This window comes from Diorhabda carinulata, chromosome 6, assembly GCF_026250575.1.
Source record: "Diorhabda carinulata isolate Delta chromosome 6, icDioCari1.1, whole genome shotgun sequence".
NCBI classification, from domain to species: Eukaryota; Metazoa; Arthropoda; class Insecta; order Coleoptera; family Chrysomelidae; genus Diorhabda; species Diorhabda carinulata.
In genome coordinates, this window is record NC_079465.1 from 2,737,580 (window position 1) to 2,762,533 (window position 24,954).

General features: G+C 27.8%; 1 protein-coding gene across 1 annotated transcript in view; it reads left to right on the forward strand.

The window, feature by feature from the left end:
• The window catches only part of LOC130895674 (transducin beta-like protein 2), a 44,283-nt gene extending 19,790 nt beyond the window's left edge, over nucleotides 1-24,493 (forward strand). The window contains exons 3-7 of the mRNA XM_057803129.1: nucleotides 14,905-15,125; nucleotides 22,750-22,936; nucleotides 23,414-23,605; nucleotides 23,662-23,847; nucleotides 24,164-24,493. Coding sequence (XP_057659112.1) covers nucleotides 14,905-15,125; nucleotides 22,750-22,936; nucleotides 23,414-23,605; nucleotides 23,662-23,847; nucleotides 24,164-24,381 — 1,004 coding nt within the window. The 3' untranslated portion in view covers nucleotides 24,382-24,493. The remainder of the gene's footprint in view (nucleotides 1-14,904; nucleotides 15,126-22,749; nucleotides 22,937-23,413; nucleotides 23,606-23,661; nucleotides 23,848-24,163) is intronic.
• The last annotated feature ends 461 nt before the right edge of the window (nucleotides 24,494-24,954 follow it).

Genomic DNA, 24,954 nt, shown 5'->3' on the forward strand with positions numbered 1-24,954 from the left:
AAGAGACGTTTAACGAATTATACAGGGCCACTGAGTATATTTCGTATAATAACGAATTTTATATCACATTATCGGGTATTATCTTAAATACGAGGTTAGTTCCAGAAGTACCTGGACTAGTAAAGAAAACACAAAGATTTTGGAGAAAAAAAAGTCTTGGAATAGAATAATCCGAGGGGGCTAATGCCTAATTTTGTGCACAAACGACAGACAAGTTATTTTTTTTATGTCAGTTGCATTAAAATGTCTTATGAGTTGGAGTTGAGAAAACGTTTGTTATTATTTGGTTGGACAGATCCCTAAGCTTGACGTAGTTCACATTTTTCAACACCAAAATACTTCACGCAGAAGCATTTATCGTTATAGCCGAAGATGAAGAAGGAACACCATGTCTGAACCTCCCATACAGTTGAAAATCAAAAATTTCCATCCGAGACTGACTTATGTTCAGCGTACTGGCTAATTGGGTGACTGCTTGAGCAGCTTTATCACTTGTTGTAACCATTTTTATGTAGAATTTCCATTTGTATCTTTTCTGTATAATGGTTGACGTTTCATGGCTGACTGATGGTGGTGGGTCAGGTAAATAACGTTTCGTATTGATTGATCCTCCATCCCAAAGAATTAAAAATAAGTCATATTCTGTGACTCCTCTTCTTTCTACAATGTTCTGATTTCTTAAAAGTCTTCACCGATCTGAAGTTCCTGTCCCGAATCCTACTGACTGCGCCAATTATAAATTTAACTTCGAAAAATCGTTTTTTAAAACTTTAATAATACAAAAAAACACGTTTTATTATTTTATAAGCGATTCAACTTGATTATTTTTACAATTGAATTAAATAACATTCATTAAAAGGTATTTCAACAGTCCTATTTTATAGTAAAATAAACGTTGACACATTCGTGATCACACCAATCCTACTGACTGCGCCAATTATAAATTTAACCTTCGAAAAATCGTTTTTAAAAACTTTGTTAATACAAAAAACACGTTTTATTATTTTATAAGCTATTCAACTTGATTATTTTTACAATTGAATTAAATAACATTCATTAAAAGGTATTTCAACAGTCCTAATTAATAGAAAAATAAACGCTGACACATTCGTGACCACACCAATCCTACTGACTGCGCCAATTATAAATTTAACCTTCGAAAAATCGTTTTTAAAAACTTTGTTAATACAAAAAAACACGTTTTATTATTTTATAAGCTATTCAACTTGATTATTTTTACAATTGAATTAAATAACATTCATTAAAAGGTATTTCAACAGTCCTATTTTATAGTAAAATAAACGTTGACACATTCGTGATCACACCAATCCTACTGACTGCGCCAATTATAAATTTAACCTTCGAAAAATCGTTTTTAAAAACTTTATCAATACAAAAAAACACGTTTTATTATTTTATAAGCGATTCAACTTGATTATTTTTACAATTGAATTAAATAACATTCATTAAAAGGTATTTCAACAGTCCTAATTAATAGAAAAATAAACGCTGACACATTCGTGACCACACCAATCCTACTGACTGCGCCAATTATAAATTTAACCTTCGAAAAATCGTTTTTAAAAACTTTGTTAATACAAAAAAACACGTTTTATTATTTTATAAGCTATTCAACTTGATTATTTTTACAATTGAATTAAATAACATTCATTAAAAGGTATTTCAACAGTCCTATTTTATAGTAAAATAAACGTTGACACATTCGTGATCACACCAATCCTACTGACTGCGCCAATTATAAATTTAACCTTCGAAAAATCGTTTTTAAAAACTTTGTTAATACAAAAAAACACGTTTTATTATTTTATAAGCGATTCAACTTGATTATTTTTACAATTGAATTAAATAACAGTCATTAAAAGGTATTTCAACAGTCCTATTTTATAGAAAAATAAACGCTGACACATTCGTGACCACACCAATCCTACTGACTGCGCCAATTATAAATTTAACCTTCGAAAAATCGTTTTTAAAAACTTTGTTAATACAAAAAAACACGTTTTATTATTTTATAAGCGATTCAACTTGATTATTTTTACAATTGAATTAAATAACAGTCATTAAAAGGTATTTCAACAGTCCTATTTTATAGTAAAATAAACGTTGACACATTCGTGACCACACCAATCCTACTGACTGCGCCAATTATAAATTTAACCTTCGAAAAATCGTTTTTAAAAACTTTGTTAATACAAAAAAACACGTTTTATTATTTTATAAGCGATTCAACTTGATTATTTTTACAATTGAATTAAATAACAGTCATTAAAAGGTATTTCAACAGTCCTAATTAATAGAAAAATAAACGCTGACACATTCGTGACCACACCAATCCTACTGACTGCGCCAATTATAAATTTAACCTTCGAAAAATCGTTTTTAAAAACTTTATCAATACAAAAAAACACGTTTTATTATTTTATAAGCGATTCAACTTGATTATTTTTACAATTGAATTAAATAACATTCATTAAAAGGTATTTCAACAGTCCTATTTTATAGTAAAATAAACGTTGACACATTCGTGACCACACCAATCCTACTGACTGCGCCAATTATAAATTTAACCTTCGAAAAATCGTTTTTAAAAACTTTGTTAATACAAAAAAACACGTTTTATTATTTTATAAGCGATTCAACTTGATTATTTTTACAATTGAATTAAATAACAGTCATTAAAAGGTATTTCAACAGTCCTATTTTATAGTAAAATAAACGTTGACACATTCGTGACCACACCAATCCTACTGACTGCGCCAATTATAAATTTAACCTTCGAAAAATCGTTTTTAAAAACTTTGTTAATACAAAAAAACACGTTTTATTATTTTATAAGCGATTCAACTTGATTATTTTTACAATTGAATTAAATAACAGTCATTAAAAGGTATTTCAACTTGAATTAACTAAGATTTTATAGTAAAATAAACGCAGAGACATGTTTTGTTTAGTTTTTTTGCCAGTGACTTACGACTATAGGGTTGTCGACGAGTGTATTCACCTCTCTTGAACTATCTACCCTTTTAGTTATATTTTTAAAATAAAGCGACAATGTTTACAGTCTTTTCGAGACTTCGATTTAGGAATTATGACATTCCATAATGAAGCAAATACCTTATTCATTTTTTACCTAACAGGTAATCAAAATAATGCATCAATTCGATACAATAATAAATAAATAATGTGGAATTAGAAACGTTCGTTATCAATTTTTATCAAAGTAAAAAAAAACAAAACAGTCAATCAAACGGACTTATAACAATATACAAAACAATTGTCGCGGGGGTTCAAGGTCATATTTTGTTTACATATTTAATTAATAACCTGACTAGACAAACCTTTCGAGATGGTTTCATAAATAGTAAATAAACACGATAAGCAAATCAGGTGATTGAGCTTCAGATCTAACTTGAAAAACAACATGACTTTGTAAATGTATATTTTTTTGAAAAAGAAAACTCGAGTTATTCAATAAGTAGTTTTCAAGCAGAAATATTGTCCAGTTCAATTTGAAAAATAACAAAACTCCAGATCATTATAGCCAGCCAGACCAACTCACTAATATCTAGTCGTTTATAACGAAACTACGCTGTTTCTAGAGATCAGGCACGCAAAATCGTGTAATTCACTTAATTAACCAACATCCCTCTACCTTTCGCACTGTTCATGACACCCCCTCCTATTTTATACTTCCACAAACCCAGACGAGAAGTTTTTGAATCCAAAAGATGAAATTGGACTTGTGAGCGACAACGAAGCGAGCAGCTCTCTAATCTAGTCGTGTATAACGGAACTACGCTGCTTCTAGAGATCAGACACGCGCGATGGGTTTATTTGAGTTTTGGATATATGTTTTGTTGGAATATGAGACAGTCAGTAGGTTAGTTTTATTGAACATCATCGTACATCGGTGTCCACGTCAAACAACTGGTTTTTGCGCGATGAACATTAAGCTGGGTACTTAGTTAAAAGAATAGAGACGATAGAAAACGAAAAACGATAAGAAAATAAAAATATTGAAAACCAAAATTTGTTCTTGTAGCTGTTCTACCATTTTGGTCTTAATTTCTTCTTCTTCTTCTTATGAGGAGATTCCAAACAAACTTCATACCAATTTCAACTTTCATTAGGTTGAAATAATTATAAAACGAGTATGAAAAACATTATAAAGCTAATGATAATGATTTTTATTACACCATGTTAGTCAAGAATCTGGTTAATCTTCGTTCTATTCTTGGTATATTTCATCTGGCGTAATTTGTACAATTTAGGTATTAATGTCATCTGTCGCAATATGGATTGTCTTAAGTACGTACGAAATAATATGAAAAAAAAACTGCATCTTCTCTATTGACGACATACAGTAGACTTTCATTAATTCGAAACTCGAAAAGAAATAAAACTAATTTGAATTAATTAATATTTCGACAGAAAGCTGTTCAATAACTTTTTATAAGAGAAAAAGTACCTGAAATGCTCTCGTTTTGTAGACAGAAGCTTGGTAAGATGTCGAATGAGGCTCTTGCTTCTTTAACTGACACTTCTGCTAAAGGTTGTGATGTCCTCGTCGACATCGTTGATTTTTTCATTTGTATCTCTCGCAGATGACACGTCGCCATCGGTTAGTGAACCTGGGACAGCAACATCTTCATCCATTTGCCTGATTTTCTTCTACGAAACCAGATTAGAATCATGACATTCCCAGATAGCTAATTGTCAACAGATCCTAAAAGGAGCTCAACAATTTCTTTATGTTAGAACCTCTAAAAATTATGGATGAGATCTTTGTGCAATGGTTGCAATTTAGAAGTGGTATTCGGCGGAAAGAAGTAGAATTCTACGTTGGACAATTTAGGAAGGTTGTTGTGGACAAAGCAGTTAATTGAAAATTCGCTTTTGTCGTTTCGTGTCTCCAATAACTCGTCGTCATTCAATTCTTGATCCGTCCATATTCACTGCAAGTAAAACTGTCAACTAAGTTGACATTTTTCATTTTTAGAAACAAGTTATTAAGCAAAGTCTAAGCAAACTTCATTATTAACACTTCCACCTTCCCTAAAAGTCCATTTCTTTTTTATAAATCACCCTTCACTTGCTGCAAAGTCTCTTCAATTTTTATAGTATAATAAGAAGTCGAGTATTTCATCGCACTATGCGTAAAATTTGCGACCGCACGAATCTCTCTGACTGCGCCAATTATAAATTCAACCTTCGAAAATTCGTTTTTAAAAACTTTGTTAATACAAAAAACACGTTTTATTATTTTATAAGCGATTCAACTTGATTATTTTTACAATTGAATTAAATAACATTCATTAAAAGGTATTTCAACAGTCCTATTTTATAGTAAAATAAACGTTGACACATTCGTGATCACACCAATCCTACTGACTGCGCCAATTATAAATTTAACCTTCGAAAAATCGTTTTTAAAAACTTTGTTAATACAAAAAACACGTTTTATTATTTTATAAGCGATTCAACTTGATTAATTTTACAATTGAATTAAATAACATTCATTAAAAGGTATTTCAACAGTCCTATTTTATAGTAAAATAAACGTTGACACATTCGTGACCACACCAATCCTACTGACTGCGCCAATTATAAATTTAATCTTCGAAAAATCGTTTTTAAAAACTTTGTTAATACAAAAAAACACGTTTTATTATTTTATAAGCGATTCAACTTGATTATTTTTACAATTGAATTAAATAACAGTCATTAAAAGGTATTTCAACAGTCCTATTTTATAGTAAAATAAACGTTGACACATTCTTGACCACACCAATCCTACTGACTGCGCCAATTATAAATTTAACCTTCGAAAAATCGTATTTAAAAACTTTATTAATACAAAAAAACACGTTTCATTATTTTATAAGCGATTCAACTTTATTATTTTTACAATTGAATTAAATAACATTCATTAAAAGGTATTTCAACAGTCCTATTTTATAGAAAAATAAACGCTGACACATTCTTGACCACACCAATCCTACTGACTGCGCCAATTATAAATTTAACCTTCGAAAAATCGTATTTAAAAACTTTATTAATACAAAAAAACACGTTTCATTATTTTATAAGCGATTCAACTTTATTATTTTTACAACTGAATTAAATAACATTCATTAAAAGGTATTTCAACTGTCCTATTTTATAGAAAAATAAACGCTGACACATTCTTGACCACACCAATCCTACTGACTGCGCCAATTATAAATTTAACCTTCGAAAAATCGTTTTTAAAAACTTTATTAATACAAAAAAACACGTTTCATTATTTTATAAGCTATTCAACTTAATTATTTTTACAATTGAATTAAATAACATTCATTAAAAGGTATTTGAACAGTCCTATTTTATAGAAAAATAAACGCTGACACATTCGTGACCACACCAATCCTACTGACTGCGCCAATTATAAATTTAACCTTCGAAAAATCGTTTTTAAAAACTTTATTAATACAAAAAAACACGTTTCATTATTTTATAAGCTATTCAACTTAATTATTTTTACAATTGAATTAAATAACATTCATTAAAAGGTATTTGAACAGTCCTATTTTATAGAAAAATAAACGCTGACACATTCTTGACCACACCAATCCTACTGACTGCGCCAATTATAAATTTAACCTTCGAAAAATCGTTTTTAAAAACTTTATTAATACAAAAAAACACGTTTCATTATTTTATAAGCTATTCAACTTAATTATTTTTACAATTGAATTAAATAACATTCATTAAAAGGTATTTGAACAGTCCTATTTTATAGAAAAATAAACGCTGACACATTCGTGACCACACCAATCCTACTGACTGCGCCAATTATAAATTTAACCTTCGAAAAATCGTTTTTAAAAACTTTATTAATACAAAAAAACACGTTTCATTATTTTATAAGCTATTCAACTTAATTATTTTTACAATTGAATTAAATAACATTCATTAAAAGGTATTTGAACAGTCCTATTTTATAGAAAAATAAACGCTGACACATTCGTGACCACACCAATCCTACTGACTGCGCCAATTATAAATTTAACCTTTTTAAATTCGTTTTGAAAAACTTTATTAACACGAAAAAAACACATTTGGCTCTAACGACCATAAATATAGTTAATTATGTTGTATACAATAGGATTAGTATTTAAGAGTGCATATACACGCATAGTGTGTTCTTAATAGTCTTGACGAATACAGAAGATACAGAAGATGTCCCCGAATAGATGAAACGACATTGTTTTTATTACACACGGTATTTTTAAGACATATTTTTTATATCTATTATTAACATGATATCTTGGTAATCTCGAGATTATTTTTAAACTGTCTGGAATTCCAAATCGGTTGACGTAAGATTCGATTATGTTTAAGAAATATTTCAATGACCCACCAAATAGTAATTCAATTCTAACTTAAACTAATAGAGTTTGAAATTTGAATGATTTGCATTCCTATGGTGGACACCATAAGTCTGTACAGGCTTGAGTATCCGCTTATAAAGAATAAGCTGGACTAGAATTTGGTCTATCCTCAAATAGCACCCGTATGACAACCTAACCTAACTTGACTCGTTCTGGGTACGTTCCAATATTAAAAATGTCAAACTTCATGATGGTGATGTCAGATTTGACATAATCACGTTCTATGTCTCAAAATCTAAGGAGCAACCCTCGTAGCAGGGATTTTGAGGTAACGTCAACTGTCAAACAACTAACCAAACCGAAAAAAAAAACCAAAAATTGAGAAAAATCTATTAAAATCCAAAATACATCATTTTTGTTATACGTACAATGAAAAATAGGATTTTTTGGACCATAATGATAAAATTTTGACCTGCAATAGTTAAAAATTATAGAATAAATCACGTCATTTTTACTTATGGTACGTTTCGATGTTTAATATCGAACCGAGATGATTACGGGTTTATGTAAAGATCGAAACTACTTTCTAGTTTTACCAACACATGCGCGTATTTGAAAATAAGTTTTTTTTATGTCAGTATTTTGTTACCACGTTACGTAGCCAACAACTTTCTACTTTCACACATGCATTTTAAGTATAGCTACAGAGGCGGGTTTAAATCTTTTTTTTTTCGGAATGCGGCGAAGTTTCTGGTCCTTTCTCTTTGTGGGATTTGAATTCTTGTTTTTCTAATACTTGCTTGGAATACTCTCATTATTTTAAATGATAGAAATGCGTGCTATGCCTTTATTTAGAATTTCAGAAATTGCAGAATTTTGTAGAACAACTTCCACATCTTTTATACTGAAAAGTTTTCTTATATTTATCAACTATTCGACTGCAATTCCACCAAAAAGTTGAACAAACATTTTGTTCTACATAACACAATAAATCAAATGATTTGTAGATAAATCTGGAAAATTGGGTTTGGGATATTCACATTGACTTTGTCACGTAATTAGGTCTAAGTTATTTCCAGAATTTTTTTGGGCTAAATTTTGTTAGGTGGTTAGTTTAGGTTATTTTGAAACTTTGTTTAGGTTAGACTTTATCACTCATTAAGTTTAAAACTTTTGTTTTGTGTAAAATTTGTTATATTATTGGTTAAGGTTGTGTAAAAAACCCTGTTTTGTACAAATTTTGTTACGTGATTAGCTTAGGTTATTTAGAAACCTTTTTTGGTTAGACTTTATCACACAATAAGTTTAAAACTTTTGTTTTGTGTAAAATTTGTTATATTATTGGTTAAGGTTGTGTAAAAAACCTTGTTTTGGACAAATTTTGTTACGTGGTTAGCTTAGGTTATTTAGAAACCTTTTTTTGTTTAGACTTTGTCACATAATAAGTTTAAAACTTTTGTTTTGTGAAAAATTTGTTATATGATTGGTTAAGGTTGTGTAAAAAACCTTGTTTTGGACAAATTTTGTTACGTGGTTAGCTTAGGTTATTTAGAAACCTTTTTTTGTTTAGACTTTATCACACAATAAGTTTAAAACTTTTGTTTTGTGTAAAATTTGTTATATGATTGGTTAAGGTTGTGTAAAAAACCTTGTTTTGGACAAATTTTGTTACGTGGTTAGCTTAGGTTATTTAGAAACCTTTTTTTGTTTAGACTTTGTCACATAATAAGTTTAAAACTTTTGTTTTGTGAAAAATTTGTTATATGATTGGTTAAGGTTGTGTAAAAAACCTTGTTTTGTACAAATTTTGTTACGTGATTAGCTTAGGTTATTTAGAAACCTTTTTTGGTTAGACTTTATCACACAATAAGTTTAAAACTTTTGTTTTGTGTAAAATTTGTTATATTATTGGTTAAGGTTGTGTAAAAAACCTTGTTTTGGACAAATTTTGTTACGTGGTTAGCTTAGGTTATTTAGAAACCTTTTTTTGTTTAGACTTTGTCACATAATAAGTTTAAAACTTTTGTTTTGTGAAAAATTTGTTATATGATTGGTTAAGGTTGTGTAAAAAACCTTGTTTTGGACAAATTTTGTTACGTGGTTAGCTTAGGTTATTTAGAAACCTTTTTTTGTTTAGACTTTGTCACATAATAAGTTTAAAACTTTTGTTTTGTGAAAAATTTGTTATATGATTGGTTAAGGTTGTGTAAAAAACCTTGTTTTGGACAAATTTTGTTACGTGGTTAGCTTAGGTTATTTAGAAACCTTTTTTTGTTTAGACTTTATCACACAATAAGTTTAAAACTTTTGTTTTGTGTAAAATTTGTTATATTATTGGTTAAGGTTGTGTAAAAAACCCTGTTTTGTACAGATTTTGTTACGTGATTAGCTTAGGTTATTTAGAAACCTTTTTTGGTTAGACTTTATCACACAATAAGTTTAAAACTTTTGTTTTGTGTAAAATTTGTTATATTATTGGTTAAGGTTGTGTAAAAAACCTTGTTTTGGACAAATTTTGTTACGTGGTTAGCTTAGGTTATTTAGAAACCTTTTTTTGTTTAGACTTTGTCACATAATAAGTTTAAAACTTTTGTTTTGTGTAAAATTTGTTATATTATTGGTTAAGGTTGTGTAAAAAACCCTGTTTTGGACAAATTTTGTTACGTGGTTAGCTTAGGTTATTTAGAAACCTTTTTTTGTTTAGACTTTGTCACACAATAAGTTTAAAATTTTTGTTTTGTGAAAAATTTGTTATATTATTGGTTAAGGTTGTGTAAAAAACCCTGTTTTGGACAAATTTTGTTACGTGGTTAGCTTAGGTTATTTAGAAACCTTTTTTTGTTTAGACTTTGTCACACAATAAGTTTAAAACTTTTGTTTTGTGTAAAATTTGTTATATTATTGGTTAAGGTTGTGTAAAAAACCTTGTTTTGGACAAATTTTGTTACGTGGTTAGCTTAGGTTATTTAGAAACCTTTTTTTGTTTAGACTTTGTCACACAATAAGTTTAAAACTTTTGTTTTGTGTAAAATTTGTTATATTATTGGTTAAGGTTGTGTAAAAAACCTTGTTTTGGACAAATTTTGTTACGTGGTTAGCTTAGGTTATTTAGAAACCTTTTTTTGTTTAGACTTTGTCACACAATAAGTTTAAAACTTTTGTTTTGTGTAAAATTTGTTATATTATTGGTTAAGGTTGTGTAAAAAACCTTGTTTTGTACAAATTTTGTTACGTGATTAGCTTAGGTTATTTAGAAACCTTTTTTGGTTAGACTTTATCACACAATAAGTTTAAAACTTTTGTTTTGTGTAAAATTTGTTATATTATTGGTTAAGGTTGTGTAAAAAACCTTGTTTTGGACAAATTTTGTTACGTGGTTAGCTTAGGTTATTTAGAAACCTTTTTTTGTTTAGACTTTGTCACATAATAAGTTTAAAACTTTTGTTTTGTGAAAAATTTGTTATATGATTGGTTAAGGTTGTGTAAAAAACCTTGTTTTGGACAAATTTTGTTACGTGGTTAGCTTAGGTTATTTAGAAACCTTTTTTTGTTTAGACTTTGTCACATAATAAGTTTAAAACTTTTGTTTTGTGAAAAATTTGTTATATGATTGGTTAAGGTTGTGTAAAAAACCTTGTTTTGGACAAATTTTGTTACGTGGTTAGCTTAGGTTATTTAGAAACCTTTTTTTGTTTAGACTTTATCACACAATAAGTTTAAAACTTTTGTTTTGTGTAAAATTTGTTATATTATTGGTTAAGGTTGTGTAAAAAACCCTGTTTTGTACAGATTTTGTTACGTGATTAGCTTAGGTTATTTAGAAACCTTTTTTGGTTAGACTTTATCACACAATAAGTTTAAAACTTTTGTTTTGTGTAAAATTTGTTATATTATTGGTTAAGGTTGTGTAAAAAACCTTGTTTTGGACAAATTTTGTTACGTGGTTAGCTTAGGTTATTTAGAAACCTTTTTTTGTTTAGACTTTGTCACATAATAAGTTTAAAACTTTTGTTTTGTGTAAAATTTGTTATATTATTGGTTAAGGTTGTGTAAAAAACCCTGTTTTGGACAAATTTTGTTACGTGGTTAGCTTAGGTTATTTAGAAACCTTTTTTTGTTTAGACTTTGTCACACAATAAGTTTAAAATTTTTGTTTTGTGAAAAATTTGTTATATTATTGGTTAAGGTTGTGTAAAAAACCCTGTTTTGGACAAATTTTGTTACGTGGTTAGCTTAGGTTATTTAGAAACCTTTTTTTGTTTAGACTTTGTCACACAATAAGTTTAAAACTTTTGTTTTGTGTAAAATTTGTTATATTATTGGTTAAGGTTGTGTAAAAAACCTTGTTTTGGACAAATTTTGTTACGTGGTTAGCTTAGGTTATTTAGAAACCTTTTTTTGTTTAGACTTTGTCACACAATAAGTTTAAAACTTTTGTTTTGTGTAAAATTTGTTATATTATTGGTTAAGGTTGTGTAAAAAACCTTGTTTTGGACAAATTTTGTTACGTGGTTAGCTTAGGTTATTTAGAAACCTTTTTTTGTTTAGACTTTGTCACACAATAAGTTTAAAACTTTTGTTTTGTGTAAAATTTGTTATATTATTGGTTAAGGTTGTGTAAAAAACCTTGTTTTGGACAAATTTTGTTACGTGGTTAGCTTAGGTTATTTAGAAACCTTTTTTTGTTTAGACTTTGTCACACAATAAGTTTAAAATTTTTGTTTTGTGAAAAATTTGTTATATTATTGGTTAAGGTTGTGTAAAAAACCCTGTTTTGGACAAATTTTGTTACGTGGTTAGCTTAGGTTATTTAGAAACCTTTTTTTGTTTAGACTTTGTCACACAATAAGTTTAAAACTTTTGTTTTGTGTAAAATTTGTTATATTATTGGTTAAGGTTGTGTAAAAAACCTTGTTTTGGACAAATTTTGTTACGTGGTTAGCTTAGGTTATTTAGAAACCTTTTTTTGTTTAGACTTTGTCACACAATAAGTTTAAAACTTTTGTTTTGTGTAAAATTTGTTATATTATTGGTTAAGGTTGTGTAAAAAACCTTGTTTTGGACAAATTTTGTTACGTGGTTAGCTTAGGTTATTTAGAAACCTTTTTTTGTTTAGACTTTGTCACACAATAAGTTTAAAACTTTTGTTTTGTGTAAAATTTGTTATATGATTGGTTAAGGTTGTGTAAAAAACCCTGTTTTGGACAAATTTTGTTACGTGGTTAGCTTAGGTTATTTAGAAACCTTTTTTTGTTTAGACTTTGTCATACAATAAGTTTAAAACTTTTGTTTTGTGTAAAATTTGTTATATTATTGGTTAAGGTTGTGTAAAAAACCCTGTTTTGGACAAATTTTGTTACGTGGTTAGCTTAGGTTATTTAGAAACCTTTTTTTGTTTAGACTTTGTCACACAATAAGTTTAAAACTTTTGTTTTGTGAAAAATTTGTTATATGATTGGTTAAGGTTGTGTAAAAAACCCTGTTTTGGACAAATTTTGTTACGTGGTTAGCTTAGGTTATTTAGAAACCTTTTTTTGTTTAGACTTTGTCATACAATAAGTTTAAAACTTTTGTTTTGTGAAAAATTTGTTATATTATTGGTTAAGGTTGTGTAAAAAACCCTGTTTTGGACAAATTTTGTTACGTGATTAGCTTAGGTTATTTAGAAACCTTTTTTTGTTTAGACTTTGTCACACAATAAGTTTAAAACTTTTGTTTTGTGAAAAATTTGTTATATGATTGGTTAAGGTTGTGTAAAAAACCCTGTTTTGGACAAATTTTGTTACGTGGTTAGCTTAGGTTATTTAGAAACCTTTTTTTGTTTAGACTTTGTCATACAATAAGTTTAAAACTTTTGTTTTGTGAAAAATTTGTTATATTATTGGTTAAGGTTGTGTAAAAAACCCTGTTTTGGACAAATTTTGTTACGTGGTTAGCTTAGGTTATTTAGAAATCTTTTTTTGTTTAGACTTTGTCATACAATAAGTTTAAAACTTTTGTTTTGTGAAAAATTTGTTATATGATTGGTTAAGGTTGTGTAAAAAACCCTGTTTTGGACAAATTTTGTTACGTGGTTAGCTTAGGTTATTTAGAAACCTTTTTTTGTTTAGACTTTGTCATACAATAAGTTTAAAACTTTTGTTTTGTGTAAAATTTGTTATATTATTGGTTAAGGTTGTGTAAAAAACCCTGTTTTGGACAAATTTTGTTACGTGGTTAGCTTAGGTTATTTAGAAACCTTTTTTTGTTTAGACTTTGTCACACAATAAGTTTAAAACTTTTGTTTTGTGAAAAATTTGTTATATGATTGGTTAAGGTTGTGTAAAAAACCCTGTTTTGGACAAATTTTGTTACGTGGTTAGCTTAGGTTATTTAGAAACCTTTTTTTGTTTAGACTTTGTCATACAATAAGTTTAAAACTTTTGTTTTGTGAAAAATTTGTTATATTATTGGTTAAGGTTGTGTAAAAAACCCTGTTTTGGACAAATTTTGTTACGTGATTAGCTTAGGTTATTTAGAAACCTTTTTTTGTTTAGACTTTGTCACACAATAAGTTTAAAACTTTTGTTTTGTGAAAAATTTGTTATATGATTGGTTAAGGTTGTGTAAAAAACCCTGTTTTGGACAAATTTTGTTACGTGGTTAGCTTAGGTTATTTAGAAACCTTTTTTTGTTTAGACTTTGTCATACAATAAGTTTAAAACTTTTGTTTTGTGAAAAATTTGTTATATTATTGGTTAAGGTTGTGTAAAAAACCCTGTTTTGGACAAATTTTGTTACGTGATTAGCTTAGGTTATTTAGAAACCTTTTTTGCACAGACTTTGTCAAATATCTACGTTTAGGTTATTTTGAGCCATTTTTTGAGCAGCCTCTGTCAAATAATTGAGTGTAACTAATTCCCAGAATTTTTTTTTGTCAAAATTTTGTTACGTGGTTAATTTAGGTTATTTTAAAACCTTTTTTTTTTGGACAGATCCTGAACAAATTTCATTTCCGAGTGACATTTTCAGAACCGATCCTGTATGATAATTACAACCGACCTTTTCAGCATAAATTTCAATCCATTAACTGAATACGTACTGGTTTAAGTAAGACAATGCCATATTTTCAAAGTGGGGTATTGAGTTCCATGTTACAACATACAATAAAATCTTTATTTTATTTAACGATTTCGATTTGCGACGCGTATGGAAGAAATTTTTAACAAAGGAACGACTCTAATCACGTTATGAAGAAATTTTAATTATATAACGATTTGGAAATAAAGAAATGGAATGTTCATTAATATCATATACTTTTATATATATATATATATATATATATATATATATATATATATATATATATATATATCCCATGTAGATCAAATTTTATGATTATTTAATATTTAGAAAGTTTCGCCAATACTTTATAGACCACTCAATATTTCTAATTTACTGTTCAACAATCATTTTAAAATATTTCTTGACTTAACCTTAAAAATCCATAAATTTGCTGTTTTCGTTTCAGCTGGAGCCGTTTTTCTTTGGGATACGAAAAATTTCGCATTGAAAGATCGCAAATCTTTACGTGTCAATATCGAATTTGATCATGCCACGTCAGTGAAATGGAGCCCGGATTCCAAAGCCTTCATTATAAGTAAATTCAACGAAAACACCGTCGAAGTATACAAAGTAGATAAAAAGAAAGACGGATGGTTGACAGCGTCAAAAGCTTTTACATTCCCAAAGGTAATTCAACATAATCAAATCACAAAATGGTCTTTTTTATGAAATCATGCCCGTAAAAACAATCGAACAGGTCTAGCTTCACGGTTTGTATAAGTGGACGAGTGCGTTACACATTTTTCCGGTTGTAATTGATGATTTTAGTGGTTTTTTCAAAATTCTGAGCAAAGTTTTTTCCTTTGTTGATTTACGACGTAAATCTTAGTCAAAGTAACAATTTTTTAAGTATTTATAATCCGTACCCTTGATAGTAAGTCAAGATATTTATTTATTTAGCGGTTCAATATTATTTTTGAGGGGTTTACTTTATAGAAAACACATATAATTAAACCACGACTATAACCTCAAAAATAACGATGAAATTATGAGAGAAGATTGAACAACGAATTCGCCAGATTCACCTACATGTGATTTTTTCATTCTCAAAGAAACTTACGAATCGATTGAATCCATAAAAAAGTATTACGGAAAGTCTGTTGGATAGACGTTTGTTTTGGGATGTAAAAATGTTTTTTTTTTTGTTAGTATACGACAAATTTGATCGATTGGTTCACTTCTGTATGAATATCAGGAAATATAAGTAGCTAGTCACGAAGTTAATTCATTAAATTGTGATAATTGTTGTCAATTCAATCGAAGGTTTTTTATTTTGTTCACGATGTCGATGTCGCACAAAAGCTGATAAAAAAAAACTGTTACTGTATAATTACATGTTCAATGACACTCAATTTTTTCGATGACTATTAATTCATTTACATCATGTCAAAATTTTATATATATATACGAGGTGTGGTTATTAAATAACTAGACTTTATCGTTAAAAACAGTGCATGATTTTTTTTTGTCGTTTTTGCTTTCACTGACTAAAATCTTGTTGGTTTTAATGCGTATTTGACGTTACGAAAGAGGTAGAAGTCACGAGGTGTAAGATCCCGCGAATAAGGTGGCTAATACATCCATGGGATGTTGTACATCGGTAATACGAGGTCCCAACACAAAAATTTCCTTTGCTTATTACAATTTGTGTTGTTTTTGTTATTTTTTATTAATTTGTTTTTGTTTTTTCTTCAAAATGATCTATAACAACAACCCTTTTGACAGATATATGTAACGAAAAAAATTGGTATGATCAAAGTCAAACGATATGTCGTAGTAAATAAATATGAAACGTTGTACAAGATTATATTATCTAGAAACTTGTTGTGACATCAATTTACGTTTTAAATTGAATCTTTTCGATGATAAAATTGAAAAACAAACAGAAAAATATACATCAAATCACTATAAATTATTTTTCGGATCAGTAACGTCGTTTGGTATAAAAACAGAAAATTTCAAACTACTTCATCTACAATTGTCACAAAATATATTGTTTACTAATCGAATATTGAATATACAATAACTTACTTTGAAATGTTTAACAATTATTTTGGTTTCTATTAACTTTGTCATCGAGTATTTTCAACTCAGTTTGCACTTTATTTAGTTATAAATCTTGTTTTTTTACTTGAATTCCTAAATATACAATAACTTACTTTGAAATGTTTAACAATTATTTTGGGTTCTATTAAGATTGTCGTTAAATATTTTCAACTCAGTTTGCACTTTATTTAGTTATAAATCTTGTTTTTCTTACTTGAATTCCTAAATATACAATAACTTACTTTGAAATGTTTAACAATTATTTTGGTTTCTATTAACTTTGTCATCGAGTATTTTCAACTCAGTTTGCACTTTATTTAGTTATAAATCTTGTTTTTTTACTTGAATTCCTAAATATACAATAACTTACTTTGAAATGTTTAACAATTATTTTGGTTTCTATTAACTTTGTCATCGAGTATTTTCAACTCAGTTTGCACTTTATTTAGTTATAAATCTTGTTTTTCTTACTTGAATTCCTAAATATACAATAACTTACTTTGAAATGTTTAACAATTGTTTTGGTTTCTATTAACTTTGTCATCGAGTATTTTCAACTCAGTTTGCACTTTATTTAGTTATAAAGCTTGTTTTTCTTACTTGAATTCCTAAATATACAATAACTTACTTTGAAATGTTTAACAATTATTTTGGTTTCTATTAACTTTGTCATCGAGTATTTTCAACTCAGTTTGCACTTTATTTAGTTATAAATCTTGTTTTTCTTACTTGAATTCCTAAATATACAATAACTTACTTTGAAATGTTTAACAATTATTTTGGGTTCTATTAAGATTGTCGTTAAATATTTTCAACTCAGTTTGCACTTTATTTAGTTATAAATCTTGTTTTTCTTACTTGAATTCCTAAATATACAATAACTTACTTTGAAATGTTTAACAATTATTTTGGTTTCTATTAACTTTGTCATCGAGTATTTTCAACTCAGTTTGCACTTTATTTAGTTATAAATCTTGTTTTTTTACTTGAATTCCTAAATATACAATAACTTACTTTGAAATGTTTAACAATTATTTTGGTTTCTATTAACTTTGTCATCGAGTATTTTCAACTCAGTTTGCACTTTATTTAGTTATAAATCTTGTTTTTCTTACTTGAATTCCTAAATATACAATAACTTACTTTGAAATGTTTAACAATTGTTTTGGTTTCTATTAACATTGTCGTTAAATATTTTCAACTCAGTTTGCACTTTATTTAGTTATAAATCTTGTTTTTCTTACTTGAATTCCTAAATATACAATAACTTACTTTGAAATGTTTAACAATTATTTTGGTTTCTATTAACTTTGTCATCGAGTATTTTCAACTCAGTTTGCACTTTATTTAGTTATAAATCTTGTTTTTTTACTTGAATTCCTAAATATACAATAACTTACTTTGAAATGTTTAACAATTATTTTGGTTTCTATTAACTTTGTCATCGAGTATTTTCAACTCAGTTTGCACTTTATTTAGTTATAAATCTTGTTTTTCTTACTTGAATTCCTAAATATACAATAACTTACTTTGAAATGTTTAACAATTGTTTTGGTTTCTATTAACTTTGTCATCGAGTATTTTCAACTCAGTTTGCACTTTATTTAGTTATAAAGCTTGTTTTTCTTACTTGAATTCCTAAATATACAATAACTTACTTTGAAATGTTTAACAATTATTTTGGTTTCTATTAACTTTGTCATCGAGTATTTTCAACTCAGTTTGCACTTTATTTAGTTATAAATCTTGTTTTTCTTACTTGAATTCCTAAATATACAATAACTTACTTTGAAATGTTTAACAATTATTTTGGGTTCTATTAAGATTGTCGTTAAATATTTTCAACTCAGTTTGCACTTTATTTAGTTATAAATCTTGTTTTTCTTACTTGAATTCCTAAATATACAATAACTTACTTTGAAATGTTTAACAATTATTTTGGTTTCTATTAACTTTGTCATCGAGTATTTTCAACTCAGTTTGCACTTTATTTAGTTATAAATCTTGTTTTTTTACTTGAATTCCTAAATATACAATAACTTACTTTGAAATGTTTAACAATTATTTTGGTTTCTATTAACTTTGTCATCGAGTATTTTCAACTCAGTTTGCACTTTATTTAGTTATAAATCTTGTTTTTCTTACTTGAATTCCTAAATATACAATAACTTACTTTGAAATGTTTAACAATTGTTTTGGTTTCTATTAACATTGTCGTTAAATATTTTCAACTCAGTTTGCACTTTATTTAGTTATAAAGCTTGTTTTTCTTACTTGAATTCCTAAATATACAATAACTTACTTTGAAATGTTTAACAATTGTTTTGGTTTCTATTAACATTGTCGTTAAATATTTTCAACTCAGTTTGCACTTTATTTAGTTATAAATCTTGTTTTTTTACTTGAATTCCTAAATATACAATAACTTACTTTGAAATGTTTAACAATTATTTTGGTTTCTATTAACTTTGTCATCGAGTATTTTCAACTCAGTTTGCACTTTATTTAGTTATAAATCTTGTTTTTTTACTTGAATTCCTAAATATACAATAACTTACTTTGAAATGTTTAACAATTATTTTGGGTTCTATTAAGATTGTCGTTAAATATTTTCAACTCAGTTTGCACTTTATTTAGTTATAAATCTTGTTTTTCTTACTTGAATTCCTAAATATACAATAACTTACTTTGAAATGTTTAACAATTGTTTTGGTTTCTATTAACATTGTCGTTAAATATTTTCAACTCAGTTTGCACTTTATTTAGTTATAAATCTTGTTTTTTTACTTGAATTCCTAAATATACAATAACTTACTTTGAAATGTTTAACAATTATTTTGGGTTCTATTAAGATTGTCGTTAAATATTTTCAACTCAGTTTGCACTTTATTTAGTTATAAATCTTGTTTTTCTTACTTGAATTCCTAAATATACAATAACTTACTTTGAAATGTTTAACAATTATTTTGGGTTCTATTAAGATTGTCGTTAAATATTTTCAACTCAGTTTGCACTTTATTTAGTTATAAATCTTGTTTTTCTTACTTGAATTCCTAAATATACAATAACTTACTTTGAAATGTTTAACATTTATTTTGGTTTCTATTAACTTTGTCATCGAGTATTTTCAACTCAGTTTGCATTTTATTTAGTTATAAATCTTGTTTTTTTACTTGAATTCCTAAATATACAATAACTTACTTTGAAATGTTTAACAATTGTTTTGGTTTCTATTAACATTGTCGTTAAATATTTTAAACTCAGTTTGCACTTTATTTAGTTATAAATCTTGTTTTTCTTACTAAAATTCCTAAATATACAATAACTTACTTTGAAATGTTTAACAATTATTTTGGTTTCTATTAACTTTGTCATCGAGTATTTTCAACTCAGTTTGCACTTTATTTAGTTATAAATCTTGTTTTTTTACTTGAATTCCTAAATATACAATAACTTACTTTGAAATGTTTAACAATTATTTTGGGTTCTATTAAGATTGTCGTTAAATATTTTCAACTCAGTTTGCACTTTATTTAGTTATAAATCTTGTTTTTCTTACTTGAATTCCTAAATATACAATAACTTACTTTGAAATGTTTAACAATTGTTTTGGTTTCTATTAACATTGTCGTTAAATATTTTCAACTCAGTTTGCACTTTATTTAGTTATAAATCTTGTTTTTTTACTTGAATTCCTAAATATACAATAACTTACTTTGAAATGTTTAACAATTATTTTGGGTTCTATTAAGATTGTCGTTAAATATTTTCAACTCAGTTTGCACTTTATTTAGTTATAAATCTTGTTTTTCTTACTTGAATTCCTAAATATACAATAACTTACTTTGAAATGTTTAACAATTATTTTGGGTTCTATTAAGATTGTCGTTAAATATTTTCAACTCAGTTTGCACTTTATTTAGTTATAAATCTTGTTTTTCTTACTTGAATTCCTAAATATACAATAACTTACTTTGAAATGTTTAACATTTATTTTGGTTTCTATCAACCTTGTCCTCGCGTCAGTTCAACTCAGTTTATATTAATCTTTTTGACTTTCGGGGTTAATAACCACCACAACGGGGTGAAACATATGGAAGTGCAACAGAGAATATGATGCTTAAAAACCAAAAATGTTTTCACCAACGTATAGACTGAACCATAGAGAAAAATGGGGTATGCAGAGCAATCGCATTGGACTTATGGAAGGCTTTTGACAGGGTTTGGTATGAAAAGCTTTGACAGTACATGCACCACGAGCATTAGTCTTCATTTATCATTTTCATTATCGATTATCGTAGAATTGAATTATTGTTATTTATATTATTCACGAAGAAAAATTATTTTTTTTTTTAATTAAACAACTTCAATTGTCAACCAACCAATAAATCGGCATAAACGCAAAAAAAATTAACGAATGCATGAATTTAATGATATCTATATAACTATTTATTATTGCGGTTAGATCTGATTGCATAATTTAGTCGATTCGATATGGTGATACACAGAAAAAGAAACAATTGACGGTCGTTTTTAGTCAAGCTTAAATGTTTCCGATTTGTAGTTCTGTAGCTAGAATTTCAATCGTATTCTTATACACTATAATTTATCTATTACCTATCCGCAAAAATCGAAATTCAATAATCTTATTATCAAGTGACAGAACTGAAATTTCGTCGCCTCTCCGGAAACTTCCGAACGCCATTTTCGTAAAAATCTTTCGGCTTGTCAACATGTTTTGGAGGTCTATATCAAAAATTATGCAACAACCCTCGTATATTTAAAGAGTTCCTACTTAAATCACAGTTATTTAAGAAAAAATTTGAATGGACATCGATTATTATCTACTAAAATTGGTGTAGCAATTATTTCAGCTTCTGAACTACCAAAACAAATATTAATAGTAATTCTTTATTTATAAACCATGCATCAATACACTTCTCCTTGAAATTTTGACGAAAAAGTTGTACTTGAACACGAATGATTAATTATGGCAAAGGCTGATGATAAAAACGCGAAATAATTTCACACACTAATGCTGAAAATTGGCGGGCATGTTGATAACATAAGAACATAACCTATTTTCTTCCATTTCCGCAACGTATAAAAAAATTGTTGTTTATAAATGAATTATTACTTTTATTAAAATCCATTATTGATTTGTTTTAAAATTATTATTAGATGTACGGTAACGACGTTTGATATCTTATTTTGTAGATATTCTTTCCAAAACACATACCTATTCATCTACTAATAATCTTTTTATATTAGCTTTGCTCGCGGTAGAGATCTTGAACATGATCTGTCATCATATTCCCGCGCAGTGTAAAATTGTGCATTCGCGGTGCACGTGTACGTTCGGGATTTAAAATTCTATGCTCATGGAGCACAGATAACGAGTTCTGAATACTTCTAATGTATTCTCATACCTGGGTAAGGAATTTTTATCCGGAGCATGCGCATTCGTTCTACTTGCCATTTTTGTGAGATTTGCCACAATCTAACCTATGCGTTTTTTTATGAACTAGTAATTAAAAATCGTGGTGGTTAACTTACAAATATCAAGAATAAATCTTAATTATTCAATAATGTGAATATTATATATTTTATTCCCCTAGCTAGTTTGAATGTCAAAAGATATTCTGAACAAAGCATATGCATTTGAAACGTTCAGATGATATCCAGAATTTACTAGTGCCAACAAATGTCCTTTTTAAAGTAAATATACAAATTAATACATACCCACCTTATAAATATATAAAAAACTCTATGGGTATCCATTTTATGTGTACTAAAAAATATATTCAAGTGAAACAGTTTTTTGTTTTTTTTTTAATGAATGATAAAAGCTAACTCGAAATTATACTAAAGACAAAAGTGTAAATCATAAAAATGTTTTTATTCTTTTTTTTCCATTACTATTCTAGAGATATCGCGAAATAAAAATTTGTAAAACCACATTCTATTAATAAAGAAGAAATTACCTAGACGTAAAAATTAACGTCTGACTGACAAAAATACGAATAAAATTAAAATATGTTTCTTAATTATTAGTTTTCAATGCACCTAAATCGCTAACTCCTACAAAAAGTTGCTGTTTCTATTTATTCCCCAATCTATCATCAGCTGTTGATGTCAGCTTTAAAACATAGTTGCCAAATTTAAATCTAATTCGTTGGTGCTATTTTGATATTATATTTTTCAGCACCATGAAACTGATGTTATCAGTATGGATATAGCACCAAACGGTAAATTTATAATGAGTTGTTCCAATAAAACAGATTTAGTCGTATGGGATCTAAAAGGACAAAAGTTAGCCGTACTTGACACCTACCTTATGAACAATACCAGGGCAAAAATATCGCCATGTGGTAAATTTATTGTCGTTTCAGGTAAATTTATATTTATAATTATTATTTTCTAATAAAATCTTTTAATATTCTCGACTATTGAAATTTCAACGTTAGTAAATTTTATTTCTTCTAGCTTTTTTTTGTAAATCCGGCAACATCGTCGCATCAGGCGATCATAAATATAACCTTATTCTTTTTGTGCATTTTCATTTCTTTTATTATTGTAACATAAATGTAAGAAAAACTCAATCTTTTTAGTATGGTTATTTATAAGAAAATACTTTCCTTTTTCATAAGTTTCATACAATTAGGTTAAACAAAAGATTGATAATTATTTAATAAAACAATTTTCTCTTTCATTTTAAAGAGTGAAGCTTCAAATAATTAGCGCCTATGTGAGTCAAGGTATATTTGCGTACAAATAAAGAACCAATTTTTCTATATTTAATTCCACGTGCATTTCGTAGTCGTTTATGCACAGGGTTGTAATCAGACAAATATATATTTTTTATATAGGTTTCAGTCCAGATGCTAAAGTTTGGGAAGTTATTTTTAATAAATCGGGCGAATTTCAAGATGTAAAACCGATAAAAGAACTCACTCTAAGCGGCCATACTTCCGGTGTCTACGACGTTGCTTTCGACGTGGATTCATCACATATGGCGACCGTTTCTAAAGACGGTACTTGGCATATGTACGATACTAAAGGTATAATATGTCGTATATATTAAAATATTTGAATCTAATTGCGATTTTTGTTACAGTTAGTTATAAATTAGGTGAAAATGCTAGATTATTGAAATCTGGTGAATACGAAAAATCTGGCAACACAGCTCTTATAGCTTTATCTCCGAATGCAGAAGTTCTGGCGATCGCCACTTCAAATAACGTCGCTCTTTATTCAACATGGACAACTGAATTGGACTACAAGATTGAAAACGTTTATGAAGGTAAATTAATATAATTATTAGCTTTATTATTGAAATATTATATTAACACGATTATACTGTATAACGCACGTTTCGGTAACGTAAGTTATCATCTTCAGAGACTGAACAGTTTATCTTCAGTGTCTGAGGACGAAACTTGGTTATCGGAACATGAGTTAGACTGTATAATCGTTAGATTAGGTTAGGTTAGGGAGACAAAATGCTTCATTTTCTGGACTATAAATCAAATTCTGAAACTTTCCTCAGCTGTGAACGTGTTAATTTTAATTCATAAGGGATAATCCACCAAAAAAAATATGCACAATATTTGTTTCAGATACTATCACTGCCATCATGTTTGACTCCACCGGGAAATATTTACTTACAGCAGGAGATAAACAAATAAGAGTATTCCACAACGTGACTGGTTACAAATGTGACATCGCGACTGCCAAAGAAAAATTAAAAGAAAACGTCACTTCCGCCACCAAAGAACGCCTTCTATCTCTAATTAAAGAAAACCAAACCTTCCTCGATAACATCGACCATAAATAATAGACTGTTCATAAGACTGTTAAATACACAGGGTGAACCAATTAAAAGATGTTATCCTGTATATTATCAAATATTTTGTATTGATTTTGGGCAAATAAAGGGAATTAATCAATATGTGTCTTAATCACTTGAAAATATCAATTTTTTATTGAAAAAAATTGGTAAGAAACGAAAATATTTCATCAATTTTTGTCTAACAACAACCTAACCTAACATTTTGTCAAAAACGTGAACTGGAATTGACTATGTTAACCTATAAAGTCGAAAAGCCCTTGCAAGCAAAAGTATTCACTTTTTAAAATAAAAAAAATCACTAAAAAATAAACGGCATATTTGTAGTTCAATATTTACTAATATAAGAGATATATTTAGTAAATATAGTCCCCTGAAAGTTCCTACAAAACATGGACATGTATCTGTATGATAAAATACTCCAAAAACAGAAAAAATCCTAAAAATTAGATTCAAGTTTGTGGTTTTTTTTCAAGCAAACAAATTGAATTTATTAAAACGAAAATCGCATAAACTATTAATAAATCAGCGAACAATGAATGACATTGTTGTAGTTAAGTA